This window comes from Podarcis vaucheri, assembly GCF_965113315.1.
Source record: "Podarcis vaucheri genome assembly, chromosome: 5".
Classification (NCBI taxonomy): Eukaryota; Metazoa; Chordata; class Lepidosauria; order Squamata; family Lacertidae; genus Podarcis; species Podarcis vaucheri.
The window spans coordinates 78,783,332-78,796,798 of record NC_138763.1 but is presented as its reverse complement, the minus strand read 5'-3'; the positions used below and the strand labels follow the sequence as shown (position 1 = coordinate 78,796,798).

Sequence of the window (13,467 nt, the reverse complement as noted above, 5' to 3'; positions counted from 1 at the left end):
CTAAAATGTAGCACTAATTGAGATTACCTAATTTATTGGTGAAAATTGTATACTTCCTTTCTTTTCCAATATACAGTTCTTTTTCGGTATCCAAAATGGTGAAGAAAATAGCATTTTAGAGTATGAAGTACACCAAAATTAAAAACGAAAACCTCCAACAGAATCAGACAAATTAACCTAGACCATGCCAGTCACTTTCAGTAGTTTGGGTACATTTTTAGTGTGTCATTTGTGTCACAAATAGGAAATACCTGAATTAGCTGATTGAAGGCAAACTCATGACTGAGCACACAACTCCGCCAAAAAAATCAGAAGTGGGAGGCAACCAGTTCATGCCACTACTAATTCCAGGCCAGGTCACACGGAAAAACATACCTTGATTTGTTTGAATGGTTTTACTCATATTCCAGATGATATGTACTATCATTTTATTCATACTTACTTGGAAGCAAATTTATCCAGTGGGGCTTATTTCCAAGTAAGAGTACATTGAAATGCAATGCAGGTATAGCTGAAATAAATCAAAACCTGCTTTGAAATGACAATTTCATGTCATGTGGCATGTCAGTGATGGGTGTGATTGATCAGCAATGAAAAAATACCAAGGGTAACACATTAATCTGAGAAAAATTAGAAAGTATTTCTTCCACTCCCACCAAAACCCCAACACACTTTGGGGTGTGTCTGGCCTATGCTGAAGGGATGGGGGGAAGAGTTCAAATAAAAGATGCAGACATTTTGCTTACTATCATCAGTGTTGCATGACATGGGTATGCCGATATCTGTCATCACTATGTGTACATTTCTTAGAAGCCACACTATTTGATCATTTTTCCCTCCCTCTTCTTCTCTGTGTTTTTTTGCCCCTTGGAGATTGCCCATGAGGTGAGGCTGGGTCACAGAACCATGGTGAGCATTTATAAAATCACGTATATATATTTTTTTAAAAAAATAAAAATAAAATCTATGCTTGCAGTTACTCCCTGAAACCTCCCAACCTTTCCACCCTCCCTGCCTCTCTTGTTGCCTGTAGTGAATGCACACCTCAACTGCACAAAGCACACATTTCCTCAGCCTACATTTCCAAACAATTTCATTTTCATACCTCTTGGCATGAAAATAAAAAAACCCCTCATGTGATGTCACATTTTCCTTAAAAATGATATTGTACATCATTTTTTGCTGCTTTTTATCTGTATTGCTCTGAGTCAGTATCAGACCCTTGATGCATCGGGCCAGTACTGTCCATGCTAACTGCTTTGTCCAGGCATAGATGGCCTTCCCAAACAGTGCAACTGAGTTCCTTATAACTAGATGTGCCAGGGACCAAACCTGAGACCCTCTGCATGCCATGCACGTGATCACCTACTGAGCTATAATCCATTCCTTAGCCTTACAAAACCGACTACTATATATGTATAGACACACATTCATTGCTGCTATTGCAGATCTCCCTCAATCCAACTCTAATTCAAGGGTGTGCAGAACCACAGGAACTCCGCAAGGGAATGGGCCAGTCTACCTGAAACCTGGCTTGGAGTGCCCATTCATGACTGTTTTGAAATTCCAGCTGCTTAGTTAATGCGAAAATACCTTAAGTATATTGGAGTACAATTCATTTTCCTCATGTTAGAGAAAAAAGCAATCATGTCTTTGATTATGTCTGTAATTCCTGATGATTCAGTCTGTCAATCCAGGTTTCTTTCTTGTGAGAAAGTAACCCAATGAAACATGGACTCGGTGAGCCCCAGTGATGTATCCCCCCCCCCATAAATGCAAAGCATGAAAATGTTTTTCCTCTGTAATTTGAAGAATTCAACAGCAGCCTATAGAGTTGCATTAACACTAGTGAAATGTATCAACAGGTTCAACATGCTGTTTGGTTGCCGTTGGAGTTTGGCTAGAATGAAATTCAAAGCAAATCTGAAAGTCCTTCCTCAAGTGAGGAATTCCAAGGGAATTTAAGCCCAACAAATTTCATCTATGGGATGAGGGTAGTTTCATATACAGTGGTGCCCCGCAAGACGAACGCCTCGTGAGACGAAAAACTCGCAAAACGAAAGGTTTTTTCGTTTTCGAGTTGCCACGCAAGACGAATTTCCCTATGGGCTTGCTTCGCAAAACGAAGCTTGCCCCGCAAGCTCCGGGGACAGCGGGAAGCGCAGCACGTCTTCCCCGCTGTCCCCGGATCTGGGGCTGCGGGGAGAAGATCGCTTCTCCCCGCAGCCCCTTGCTTCAAAAGAGGTCCGGGGACAGCAGGGAAGACGCGCTGCACTTCCCGCTGTCCCCGGACCTCTTTTGAAGCAAGGGGTGGTGGGGAGAAGCGATCTCCCCGCAGCCCCTTGCTTCAAAAGAGGGGACAGAGCGGCGCTTCCCCTCTGTCCCCGGACGGTCTCCATAGGAATGCATTGATTGATTTTCAATGCATTCCTATGGGAAACCGTGCTTCGCAAGACGAAAAACTCGCAAGAAGAAAAAACTTGCGGAACAAATTAATTTCGTCTTGCGAGGCACCACTGTATCCCTAATTTTAGCTCTTCCACCTGGCTGTTGGGAAGTAATTAACATGCCAGGTTCCCAGAACCCAGATATTTAGGCATGAGGAACACATATTTGGAGGTCCGTAAGGTTTCAGCAGGCTATCAGATGCATTTTTTGTCACAGCAGCTAGAAAACAACCTTTGCTAAAAACAATGTTGACTCACACCGGGAAATGTTGTCAATTATGCCAACAAGGCCTCATTTTTAAAATTTGTTTTGCTTAAAAGCCTCACTATCGATCTTAGTTAGGCACGGTATAGAGAAAACAGAAAGAGAAGCTGTCTGTATCTCATAATACTACAGCTCAAGGGCATGAGACACAACTGACTAGGGCTGGATGCAGGACAGACAAAATAAAGTAGTACTTCACACAGCACATAATTAATGCATGGAATTGATCGCCACTAGCCTAGATGGAGGTTGTCTATTTACTATTTATTTTTAAACAAATCTACTTTGTCTATTTCGCCAAAGGAGCTCCAGACAACTAGAATAGTTCAAAACAAAACACAGCAAAATAAAATTTATCAAAGGTTAGAAGACATTATGGTTATATGGAAACTTCACGTTCTGAGGTAGCTGCTGGCTTCTAGCTGCTGGGGAGCAACAATATGAGAGAGCTTCAAGCCATGTTTGTGGGTCCTCTGGAGGAATAGGAACATAGGAAGCTGCACTGATCCATCTAGCTGAGCACTGTCTAAGCTGCCCGGTAAGCTTGTAGAGAGGCAAGCTTGCATACATGAGTCTTTCTCAGCCATGCCTGGAGATACCAAGTACCGAACCTTTGATTTTGCATGCCACACACTGCCTGTAGCACTGAGCTATAGCCCGCCCTTATCTGGCGCTATACAGCGGACAACAGGATGCTATGCTCGATGTACCTTTGCTCTGATTCAGGAGGGATCGGCATACGTTCTTTCATTTTGCACATGGTTACTCAACAGTATCACCCCCCAAGAAAACAAGCAATGGCTACTTGGTAGTGCTATTGCCTTTTACTGCTCTCATCTTGTTTTAAGATCAGCAGACATTAAGAAATCTGTTTCAAGCGACCAACACCAAAGCATCAGGGTGCTGCTGAGTATTTTCTCAGAATTTCAGACTCGCCAGCACTCTGATGCTTCCCAGAAACACGAGACCACGTGAGCAAAGGCAAAATAACATCCTTTCTTTCAGTTCTGCTTTTTAAGGACAAAAACATATTCAATATTATTTGCTTGCCCAGTGAAATTATCTGAAATTATCTTGTGGTCAACAGTTGCATTTGGTTTACCTTGTAGGGAGGTACTAGTCATTGTGAGTGTGTGAGTGTGTGTGTGTGTGTGAGAGAGAGAGAGAGAGAGAGAGAATGAGAAAAGGGAATTGGCCTATCTGAATGCTTTCTATATGACTATTAAGAATGTGCTTCTGTGAGAACAGTATGCTGAATTAGCTGTGCCACTAGCATGACCCAGGCTCCTTTTATAGTCTTATGAGATCAAATCAGATCTGTTAAAAGTGAGGCCCTGTTTTCTTCCTATGCACTATAATGAGGAATCTAAAAACTGTGATGACATATCCTCTCCTCCTCACAGAGGGAAGGTGTTGTGAGTGGGAGCCGGTCCCATGTCAGCAGTGGGGTGTAGTCGGCCCCCTGTGTCACTGTCCTGGCTGCCACGCCCTGCCCAGCGGGCCAGCCAATAGGGCTGGTTTGTGGGCGGGGTCGAGCCACATTCAAGTGTATGCGGCAGCCTTGTGGCTTCACTCTGTTGTCTGTCTTGTGTCTTATTTATCCTAAGCAGGCAGAGAGTCCTCGACTCACAATTCCCCTTTTCATAGAAGTGGGTGAAATTTTTGGTCATTGTAGCCCCCCCCCAGTGGATTATGCATGCCAAATTATAAGAAGATACACTGGGGGGGGGGCGTTGTGCAGGACACCTTTAAATTTTGATTTTTTTTTAAAAAAAAGGCTTTTAATTTTCTGCCAGAATGGGAGAAGACTGCCAAATTGATTGATGCAATGGTTCTTTCATAAGAGCAGACATAAATGTTAGGGTTGTGACAATATGACTTATTGGGGGCAGGGGTGGGGGAAAAGAACAGTGATCTCTAGGAAAGACTGACCTGTAGAACATCTCACTCATATCTCACAAAGACCCTGTTACCCAAAGGTTCATCGATTGTGGGATTCTCCTCCACCACCCATGACTTTTTCTTGGGCTGAGAAATCTGTCCACTGACTTGCATTGGAGAATGCATAGATCACTGTGAAAAACTAACAGTTTAAAATCCCCCCCCCCAAAAAAAAAATCCTTGTGATTGGGAATGTCTTGGGGAAATCATTCACTGTGAATAAAACCTATACCTATGTGTCAAAATGAAATATTCTCCCAACTCACCTCTCGGGATGAAGGATAAATTGGAAGGCAAAACTACATAATTCACACTTCCTGAAACAATGCACAGCGGTACCTCGGGTTACGAACTTAATTCGTTCCAGAAGTCCGTTCTTAACCCAAAACTGTTCTTACCCTTTCACTAATGGGGCCTCCCGCTGGGTCGCCAGCACATAATTTCCATTCTCATCCTGGGGCAAAGTTCGCAACCCGGAGCAACTACTTCCAGGTTAGTGGAGTTTGTAACCCGAGGTACCACTGTATTGTACCAAAATACAGCCATCCTTTGATATTTGCACTTTTCTGAATTTTGCAATACAGTTCTGCATGTTAATGAAAACAATGTACAAAGTCGCAGGGCATTAGGTAAAATCTTGCAAAATGTGTTAGGCAAACTTCCCTACTAAAAACATGTGCATTTGAAGAAGAAAAATTCACACCAAAATGTTGATGAACTTTCATGAAATGAAAACTGATGTGTGCCCTTATGGCTGGAAAAATGAGCAACAGAAAGGAAACATAATGGACAGAGTTACCACTTCAAGCTCTGGACATTTCCCCATTTACAAGGACTTTGGACAGTCAAGGAGACAAAGCCATTAGAAAGCTTAGGCAATGTCTGATGCACCTTATCTTTCTGAATCGAATTGTGCCACCAAGAAGGTACCATAAGGTGCATCAGAGACCTTTCCCTGTATTGTCCAGATTTGCCTTGTCATTTGGGATGCCTACAGGGCCAATGAGCACACCCTAATGGATAGGGCACAGTTTTATTTATATTTCAATAACAGATTCAGAAGAAATGTGCAGGTCCCATCATAGGCCTCTATAGATGTACAACACTGATTTGGGATCTTCCCACATGATCCATCCATCTCATGTCATTCCAGTACTTATTTCAAATGTTATTATCCATCCATGAGGAACTGGCAGCTACATTTCACCCATAACATGATTTGACCCACAGCAAGAAGACAGTAGGGATTAAATCATTCCATTGCTTCTGAAATTGAAGTGTTCGTGTAAACCAAAGGTCTACCCACCACATGCCACATTTAATTGACTCTTCTCAGACCTTACACCTGAAAATGACAGACACATTGGCTAAAGAGACCCTTTTCATAGTCTCTCTCAGACCTGGTTCATATGTTCCAAGAAGTAGTGAAAGAATATATATCTAGAAATTCCTATATGTGTTTAGATTTCCATTGTTGCATAAAAATAAATCTACCACAACAGGGGGGAAATCGTCATATTAGACAGTTAAAACATTTGAGCAGAAGCTTCCTAGCCAATAATATGCCAGCGTACAACAAATATTAACCCACCTGCCTAATAGCTATTTTGTTCACCCATAACACTCTTTCCCCATTTTGGCTATTCCTCCTTTCTTAATTTTACTTTCTATCATCATTTCTTTCAAACTCAGACGTTTTGTCTTGCTACCTTAGCTTGGACTAACCTAGTTGCCTGTTCCAACTTTCTTTACATTTACACTCTACTTTCCAACAAACTAATGGTTGTGGTTTGAGGATCACTACTACCCATCCAATTATTACCTTGTCAATTGTTCTTTTCTTCTCCAAGCTATACTAATTTACTCTGAAAATAGCTTGCCTTGCACTGGCTTCTGAAGCAGAGTATGTTAATGTTAATAACCTTCTTTGGATACTTACATTTTAAAACGTTTAGTCTCACAGTGGCTCTGGAAGAAGAAGGGGGCTAAAATCTAACCACTTGTGAACTGTTGGGTCTGCCATTAACACGGAGTAAATGATAGCATGGGCCTAGATGATATTTACAGTTAAATGCAAGAGTATCAATACAACTTGGCTCAGCTCCCTCTGGTCCCCACCTCCATCAGTTCAAAGGCTGTTCTACCACCTTTTTGATATGGAGTGACAACTGTCTGGTTCCATCTTGATTCACGCAGAGTCTATCCCTCTTGTCCAGGCCTGGCTTGTCTCAAAATATTCCCCAGTGCCTAACAAATCCAACCCCTCCTCCTGACACCAATGTCTGATTCACACATGGAGGCTACACGGCTAACGCTGTCTGGCTGTCTCTGCAAATAGAATTGGTAGCATTCATGATAAAGCTATCATGGAGGTCCTGACTTCCAACAGCCTGCCTAGCAACTTCAATTTTGCTTCCAGGACCCCACTGGTTAGATTTATATTTGTAGAATCATAGAATCATAGACTTGGAAGGGACCCCAATGGTCATTTGGTCTAACACCCTGCAGTTCAAGAATCACAGCTAAACCCCCCTGCCAAATGGCCATCCAGCCTCTGTTTAAAAACCTCAAATTAAAGAGAGCCCACTACCTTCTGAGACAGTCCATTCCACTCTCAACTGCCCACTACCATCAGAAAGTTATTCCTAATGTTTTCTCAGAATATCTTTCCTTGTAATTTGAATCCATTGGTTCATGTCCTCTGGAGGAGCACAAAGAAAGCTTGCTCCATCTTCCATGTGACAGCCCTTCAGATATTTGCAGATGGTGATAATATCACTTGTCCACCCTAAGCTGAAAGTCTGATATATCAAATAGTTAAATAAATAAATGGATGCTTACTACTACTACTACTAATTTATTATTTATACCCTGCCCATCTGGCTGGGTTTCCCCAGACACTCTGGACGGCTTCCAATCGAGTGTTAAAAACAATACAGCATTAAATATTAAAAACTTCCCTAAACAGGGCTGCCTTCAGATGTCTTTTAAAGATATGATAGCTGCTTATTTCCTTCACATCTGAAAGGAGGGCGTTCCACAGGGCGGGCGCCACTACCAAGAAGGCCCTCTGCCTGGTTCCCTGTAACCTCACTTCTCACAATGAGGGAACCACCAGAAGGTCCTCGGCACTGTATCTCAGTGTCCGAGCTGAATGATGGGGGTGGAGACGCTCCTTCAGGTATACAGGACTGAGGCCCTTTAGGGCTTTAAAGTTCAGCACCAACACTTTGAAGTGTGCTCGGAAACATACTGGGAGCCAGTGTAGGTTTTTCAAGACCGGTGTTATGTGGTCCCAGTGGCCACTCCCAGTCACCAGTCTGCCGCCTTCTGGATTCATTGCAGTTTCCAGGTCACCTTCAAAGGTAGCCCCACGCAGAGCGCATTGCAGTAGTTCAAGTGGGAGATAATTAGAGCATGCACCACTATGGCAAGACAGTCCACAGGCATATAACGTCTCATCATTTGTCAGCTGGGGAGTCCCTGTAGTTTCTGGAACAGGTTTGGTCACTTCCTAACATAGAAGAGATCTGGAATATAGCTCCAGTCTGATTTAATAAGTGCCAGTAATTGCCAAACTAAGCCTAGCAAAACTGCATTCTGAATGCAGTCAGCAAATTTTATGTAGCATTAAGTGATGTTTGACGAGGTCAGTTGACAGTGCTAAATTAATGTACACCACTGAGTCTTGTTTTCCACATGTATCTATGTTCAGTGATTACACCTTGCTAAGTATTGAAAACCTTGACTAATGAGGGTGTAAATTAATGTATATTAAAAGCCAACTGTTTATTCATCTATTTAGCTTAACAGTGCATAGCGGTTACTTTAAAATCACAACAAAATACATGTGTTACTCCCATTTCTTCCCTTTGGCAGGCGATAATAACTAAACCTCTGCCATTCAAATTCTGACAGAATGAATTGGAATTATGGCCTTGCAAATGGACTAGACAAATTGGAAAGTATTAACGGAGGGAGTGAATGCAGAATTATTTAAAAAATTATTCCTTTATGGGTTATATACATTATAAGCGTGGGGTGCCTTTGGTCAGGTTTCAAGCAGCCACGTTCTTGGAAACATGACTGACATCCTCAATTTTTAAACTAGAAGAACAATTCTTCATGTCACATGGATTACCATCATACGAAGTGATTATATGCACACTGTGGTAAGATACCACTTGGCCAATAGTCATTTATGTTCACCTTCAATGTGAGATTTTTGGAACAAGACATTGTCTTGCTTCCAGTTGTGAAACTGCTTCTGCTTACGAAAGTCAGGATAGCCACCGCATATTACAGTCCTTGACATCATATCTCAGTCTGTTCCAGAGAGTCTCCCAACTCTCAGTTGCAGCTTTTGGGGATCAGAGAATTGTAGAGTTGGAAGGGGCCCCCATGGTCATCTAGTCCAACCCCCTGCAATGCAGGAATCCTGCCCACAGCTGTCCCTGGGTGGGCTTGAACCACCAACCTTCTGGTTAACAGCCAAACACACTGACCCATTGTGCCATGGGAGATGGGAGGCTTTGAGTGGATAGGGGGGATCAGCCAAAACTAAGTTCCCCAGCTTTTTAAAGTGGGTGTACTAAGGCAAATAAATCATTTAATGCAATCCTTTGTTTTTCACTTCATATTAAATTAAAGACAGTGCCATTATAGTGAACGGTAGGTATATATGCTATACCACTGTTTTCATTTCCATCTATTTTTCTTTACTTTCCATATATTATGTAGATGCATTTCTGCATCACCTGTCTTAAAACAAATCTCTTTTACATTTAAAGCTAATGAAAATTGATATCTTCATTAGGGACTGTAAAACAAAACATTTTCTTGTGGCATTTGGAATATGATTTAACGGCATTATCATCTCTTACGCCTTCTGAGATGGAAAGTGCCAAGTTGTTATATTAAAGTTTTCATCTCTTTTAGCTAGTGTGCCTATGCTCCTCTTTTAAAGTCACTACAAATAAACTACAAGTGGGCACTTTACAGATGAAACTCACTTCCCTCTATACTGTACACCATTTCCTCTGATTGATTGAATCCAGGTAGTGGACAGCTAGACAAATGCACTGGCATCATCTTTTTCTGCCTTTTCCTTTTTAAAAGAGGGGATGGGACAAAACATCTTCAGATTTCATATAGCACACCCAAATTATAAGGGGGCCGCTTCAGATATCTGGCAATCCTCTTTTATTTATAGTTTTTATTTGGATAAACAACAAGGATGTAAGTACAGAGTTACAGAGAAGAAACCAACATGAGTACCTCATACAGGTCTATCCTGGTGCAGTGAAGTCACCCAGCTGACCAGGAAAAAAGAGGTCAATCAATGCTAGATTTCTGCCACTCCCTACCCATAAAATCCCAATATGGTTGCCATAATTCTTTGAGTAATGCCAGTTTTTCTGATTAAATATTAGTGGCAAAATTTCCCCCTCCAACTGGCCATGTTGCCTTGAAATACAAATGACATATTCTAGTTTCTATTCAATTAGCTGTTTAGAAAAAGACTTCCTAGCATAGATGTCAATGTTGGTGTTTCTCACAACTCTTGTTTGTTGTAGATAAACGTAATTGGCTCATGGCTCAAAATACGTTTGATGTACTGTCAAGGGAAGAATCTTTTTGAAAGATGCACACAGTTATTCATTAAGGAAGCTGGCTTTGCAGGCCATATCTGTTGATAAGTTTCTCTTATTTACCTGCAACTGCTTCAAGCTTGGATGACGCTAAAGGGGTAGCATGATTTTCACTACTCTATCCTTCTTTACTCCCGTAATGTCTCTGGGCACAGAGATGGTTCATAGCACAATTGCTTCTTGTGCCACTACTGACTTTCCACGGGGCCAGAAAGACTTCATATTGGGAATACCCAGATCATTATCTTGTCCCATGTTGTTTCCTATCTACAGACATTAATGGGCTGGAACAATGGGAAACTCTGTGGTGGGCCATGAAAACATTATATTGTACATAGTTGAAGCTATTAATGTTAGCGCAACTATTTGCCCTCTAGCTTCCTGAACATTTGTTAATCAGCTGAGCAATATCTGACAGGAAGAAATGTCCCTCCAGCTTGCACTGGCTCTGCTAAGTTGTGGGTGAACATATCAGACGACACAGCGATTCTTCAAACAGCTCTTGTTTATTCACAGGCCAGAACAGAACTGAACTGAAGGGTTCAGCCAGCCTGCTTATATAGAACTCCACTAGAATGCAACAGTAACCATTTTCTGTAACTATCCAATCACTGAATGTCACTTTCAATCCCTTATTTGCATATGTGGACCTGAGTGAAAACTATCTACAGTATCCCCCTGCTGGCCCAGGGTGAGAACTTCAGTACATAACAGGCTCTTGGCTTGTATGACTTTCATATAAAGCAGGGGGATTTGGATAGTGCATGGGGCAAGTGCCTGGGTATCTGGTGAGGGTTGCGGCGTACACTATTACTTGTATTCACAGAAGGCTTTATTATTTTTTTCTGATGCTGAATTTATAGTCATAATCCATATCCAAACATTTAACAAATGTTTGTGCTGCTCCTCTCCTTCACCATCTCCAATACCCAGTGTTTTCTTTCTGTATCAACTTCTGAGACTTTTGTCCACGACAGGCCATGTCTTGCATAAGTTACAGTTAAGTTCATATTTGCTTGTCTTCTGTCAAGCTGATGGCTAAATTATTTGCCCCACCACTACGATCCTGGCATCTATCCCCTTACATTCCCAGGGCCACTTCATGCACGATATTTCGCATAAACAATGGAGGAAACCAGTGTACATTATCATGAGTGAAAGAGCATTATCTGTTGCTGTGTACATCAAGAATCTGTTGTCTGCTCTGAGAATCCACTGCCAATTGTGGTTTCTCAGTGTGGGTATGTGAAATAAATCAGGCTTGTGATGGTGCGTAACAATATAATCAAAGGGCATTGAGTTGGTCTTAAGAGTCCACACCATGAAATATCAGAGACATTTGCTTTTGTTTTAGCCATGCAAGGATCAAATGACCTAAAGGCAAAAGGATTTCTGCCTGTAATATTATGGAAATCAACAGTTAGGGTGATAAAGTGATCTGCCATCTGTCAAGGCTTGGGCCACCATGTTTAGATCAATCCACACAACCTGTGACTCATCAAACACACCCAAACCACTGGTCATATACTATCAGGTGTTTGACAACCACCGACTTTTCTAATTCCACTGTTAGAAAACAACAAGAAGAGGTTTATTAAATAGCTAGTGGCCCACCATACATGGCTGGTGAGTTAAGTGGGTAGGTCACAAGTTATGGAAGGCTGATCTAAATCAGCAAAGATAGTCAAAGTATTCTCCATAATAGCAGCCTAGACCCAGAGGCCACAAAGACATACATTTAGGCTTTACTGTGGGGAGAAGGACAAATTACATGGGAACTAGAAAAACTTGTCACCACTTTCTCTTTGGATGGGAATAGAGCCTCCCCAATACTTCAGGATTAATAAACTTTTCTCTCTTCTCTCATAGGATAAAGAAGTGAACCTGGAACAGGTCCACAGACGTATGAACAGTTTAATCGATGAAGATTTAGCTCACAAGCAACTCTCCCCAGCATCCATCGAAATCTCAGCCTTGGAGATTGGGGGCATGCCACCCAGTCAGACCCTAGAGCCTGTCCGTGAATACCAGAACACACAACTTTCTGTCACCTCCTTTTTACCAGAACAGACAACTCATGGTGCCAGCAGGACACTCACAGGTGCCTCTGGTAGCAACCTGCCGCTGCCTCTGAGCAGCTCAGCTACCATGCCCTCTATACAGTGTAAACACAGATCACCAAACGGAGGACTATTTCGTCAGAGCCCTGTGAAAACCCCCATCCCAATGTCCTTTCAGTCTGTGCCGGGGGGAGTCATTCCAGAAGCCATGGAGTCGTCCCATGGAACATCCATATAATGAAATTGACCAGCAAAGATTTTTAATACAATTAAAAAGAACTCTTACATTTTTCTTGTACATATCTGTAAATAATGAAAGAATGAAGTGGGTAAAAAGTGTATTTTGAATATTCCCAATTTTCAAAGTCAGTAAAAAACAAACAAAAGAAAAAAAGAAAAAAAAGAAAAGTGTATGAATGACTTTGTAAATTTTGTTCTCTATGAATAAAAAAAAAGGCAAACTACTTGTGACCATTCTCAAGTGCCAAAGAAGACCTGTTAATGGGACTGAGGGCAGTAAAATATTTCTCCAGATTTTAACTGGTACTCACTTTTTTTGGTTCATGTTCTAATTTCCTACTTTTAAAGCAGAGAAAGCTATTTCTTGCTGGAAACCCAGTCCTGCCATTCTGTTCATTTATTTTGCCCCAGATTCTGCTGTTTTATTAAAAAACACAGTCCTCCTAGGAAATTTAATGGTGCAGACACATGCAACAATGCCTAAAATGCCACAAAAATTGTGCAGACAATAAATGAAGGACTCCTTTCTCATGACAAGGATGAAATGGTCATTCTTTATTGCATTGTGTTGTATGCGCAGCTTCTGCAAAAATATGTGATATTTGCATTCCTGTACCCGTGAAAATCTACGAAAGCATATATATATATATATATATATATATATATATATATATATATATATGCAAGGCCCTATCGAACTTTGCATTTGAACAATGGTAGGATAGTAGGTAGGATAGTATGTGGATCCAGTTTGAAGAGCAGCATTTGCACCTATAGGAATTTGGCAGAGGGGAACCAAATCCAGAAGCCTAATGTGCCTCCTGATGGGAAACATCCCCAGCTTTTGTATTTAGGCCCTGTCT

The 13,467-nt window shown here is 41.6% G+C and overlaps 1 protein-coding gene across 6 annotated transcripts in view; it reads left to right on the top strand.

The window, feature by feature from the left end:
* Positions 1 to 12,898, top strand: part of GRID1 (glutamate ionotropic receptor delta type subunit 1) — a 722,825-nt gene extending 709,927 nt beyond the window's left edge. For 2 of the 6 annotated variants that reach the window (XM_082222335.1, XM_082222334.1), the window contains exons 17-18: positions 874 to 909; positions 12,174 to 12,898. In XM_082222335.1, coding sequence (XP_082078461.1) covers positions 874 to 909; positions 12,174 to 12,602 — 465 coding nt within the window. In that variant the 3' untranslated portion in view covers positions 12,603 to 12,898. Of the gene's footprint in view, positions 1 to 873; positions 910 to 12,173 lie in introns of those variants that run through there. The other 4 variants (XM_082222336.1, XM_082222337.1, XM_082222338.1 and 1 more) reach the window with 3 other exon arrangements.
* Positions 12,899 to 13,467: the final 569 nt, after the last annotated feature.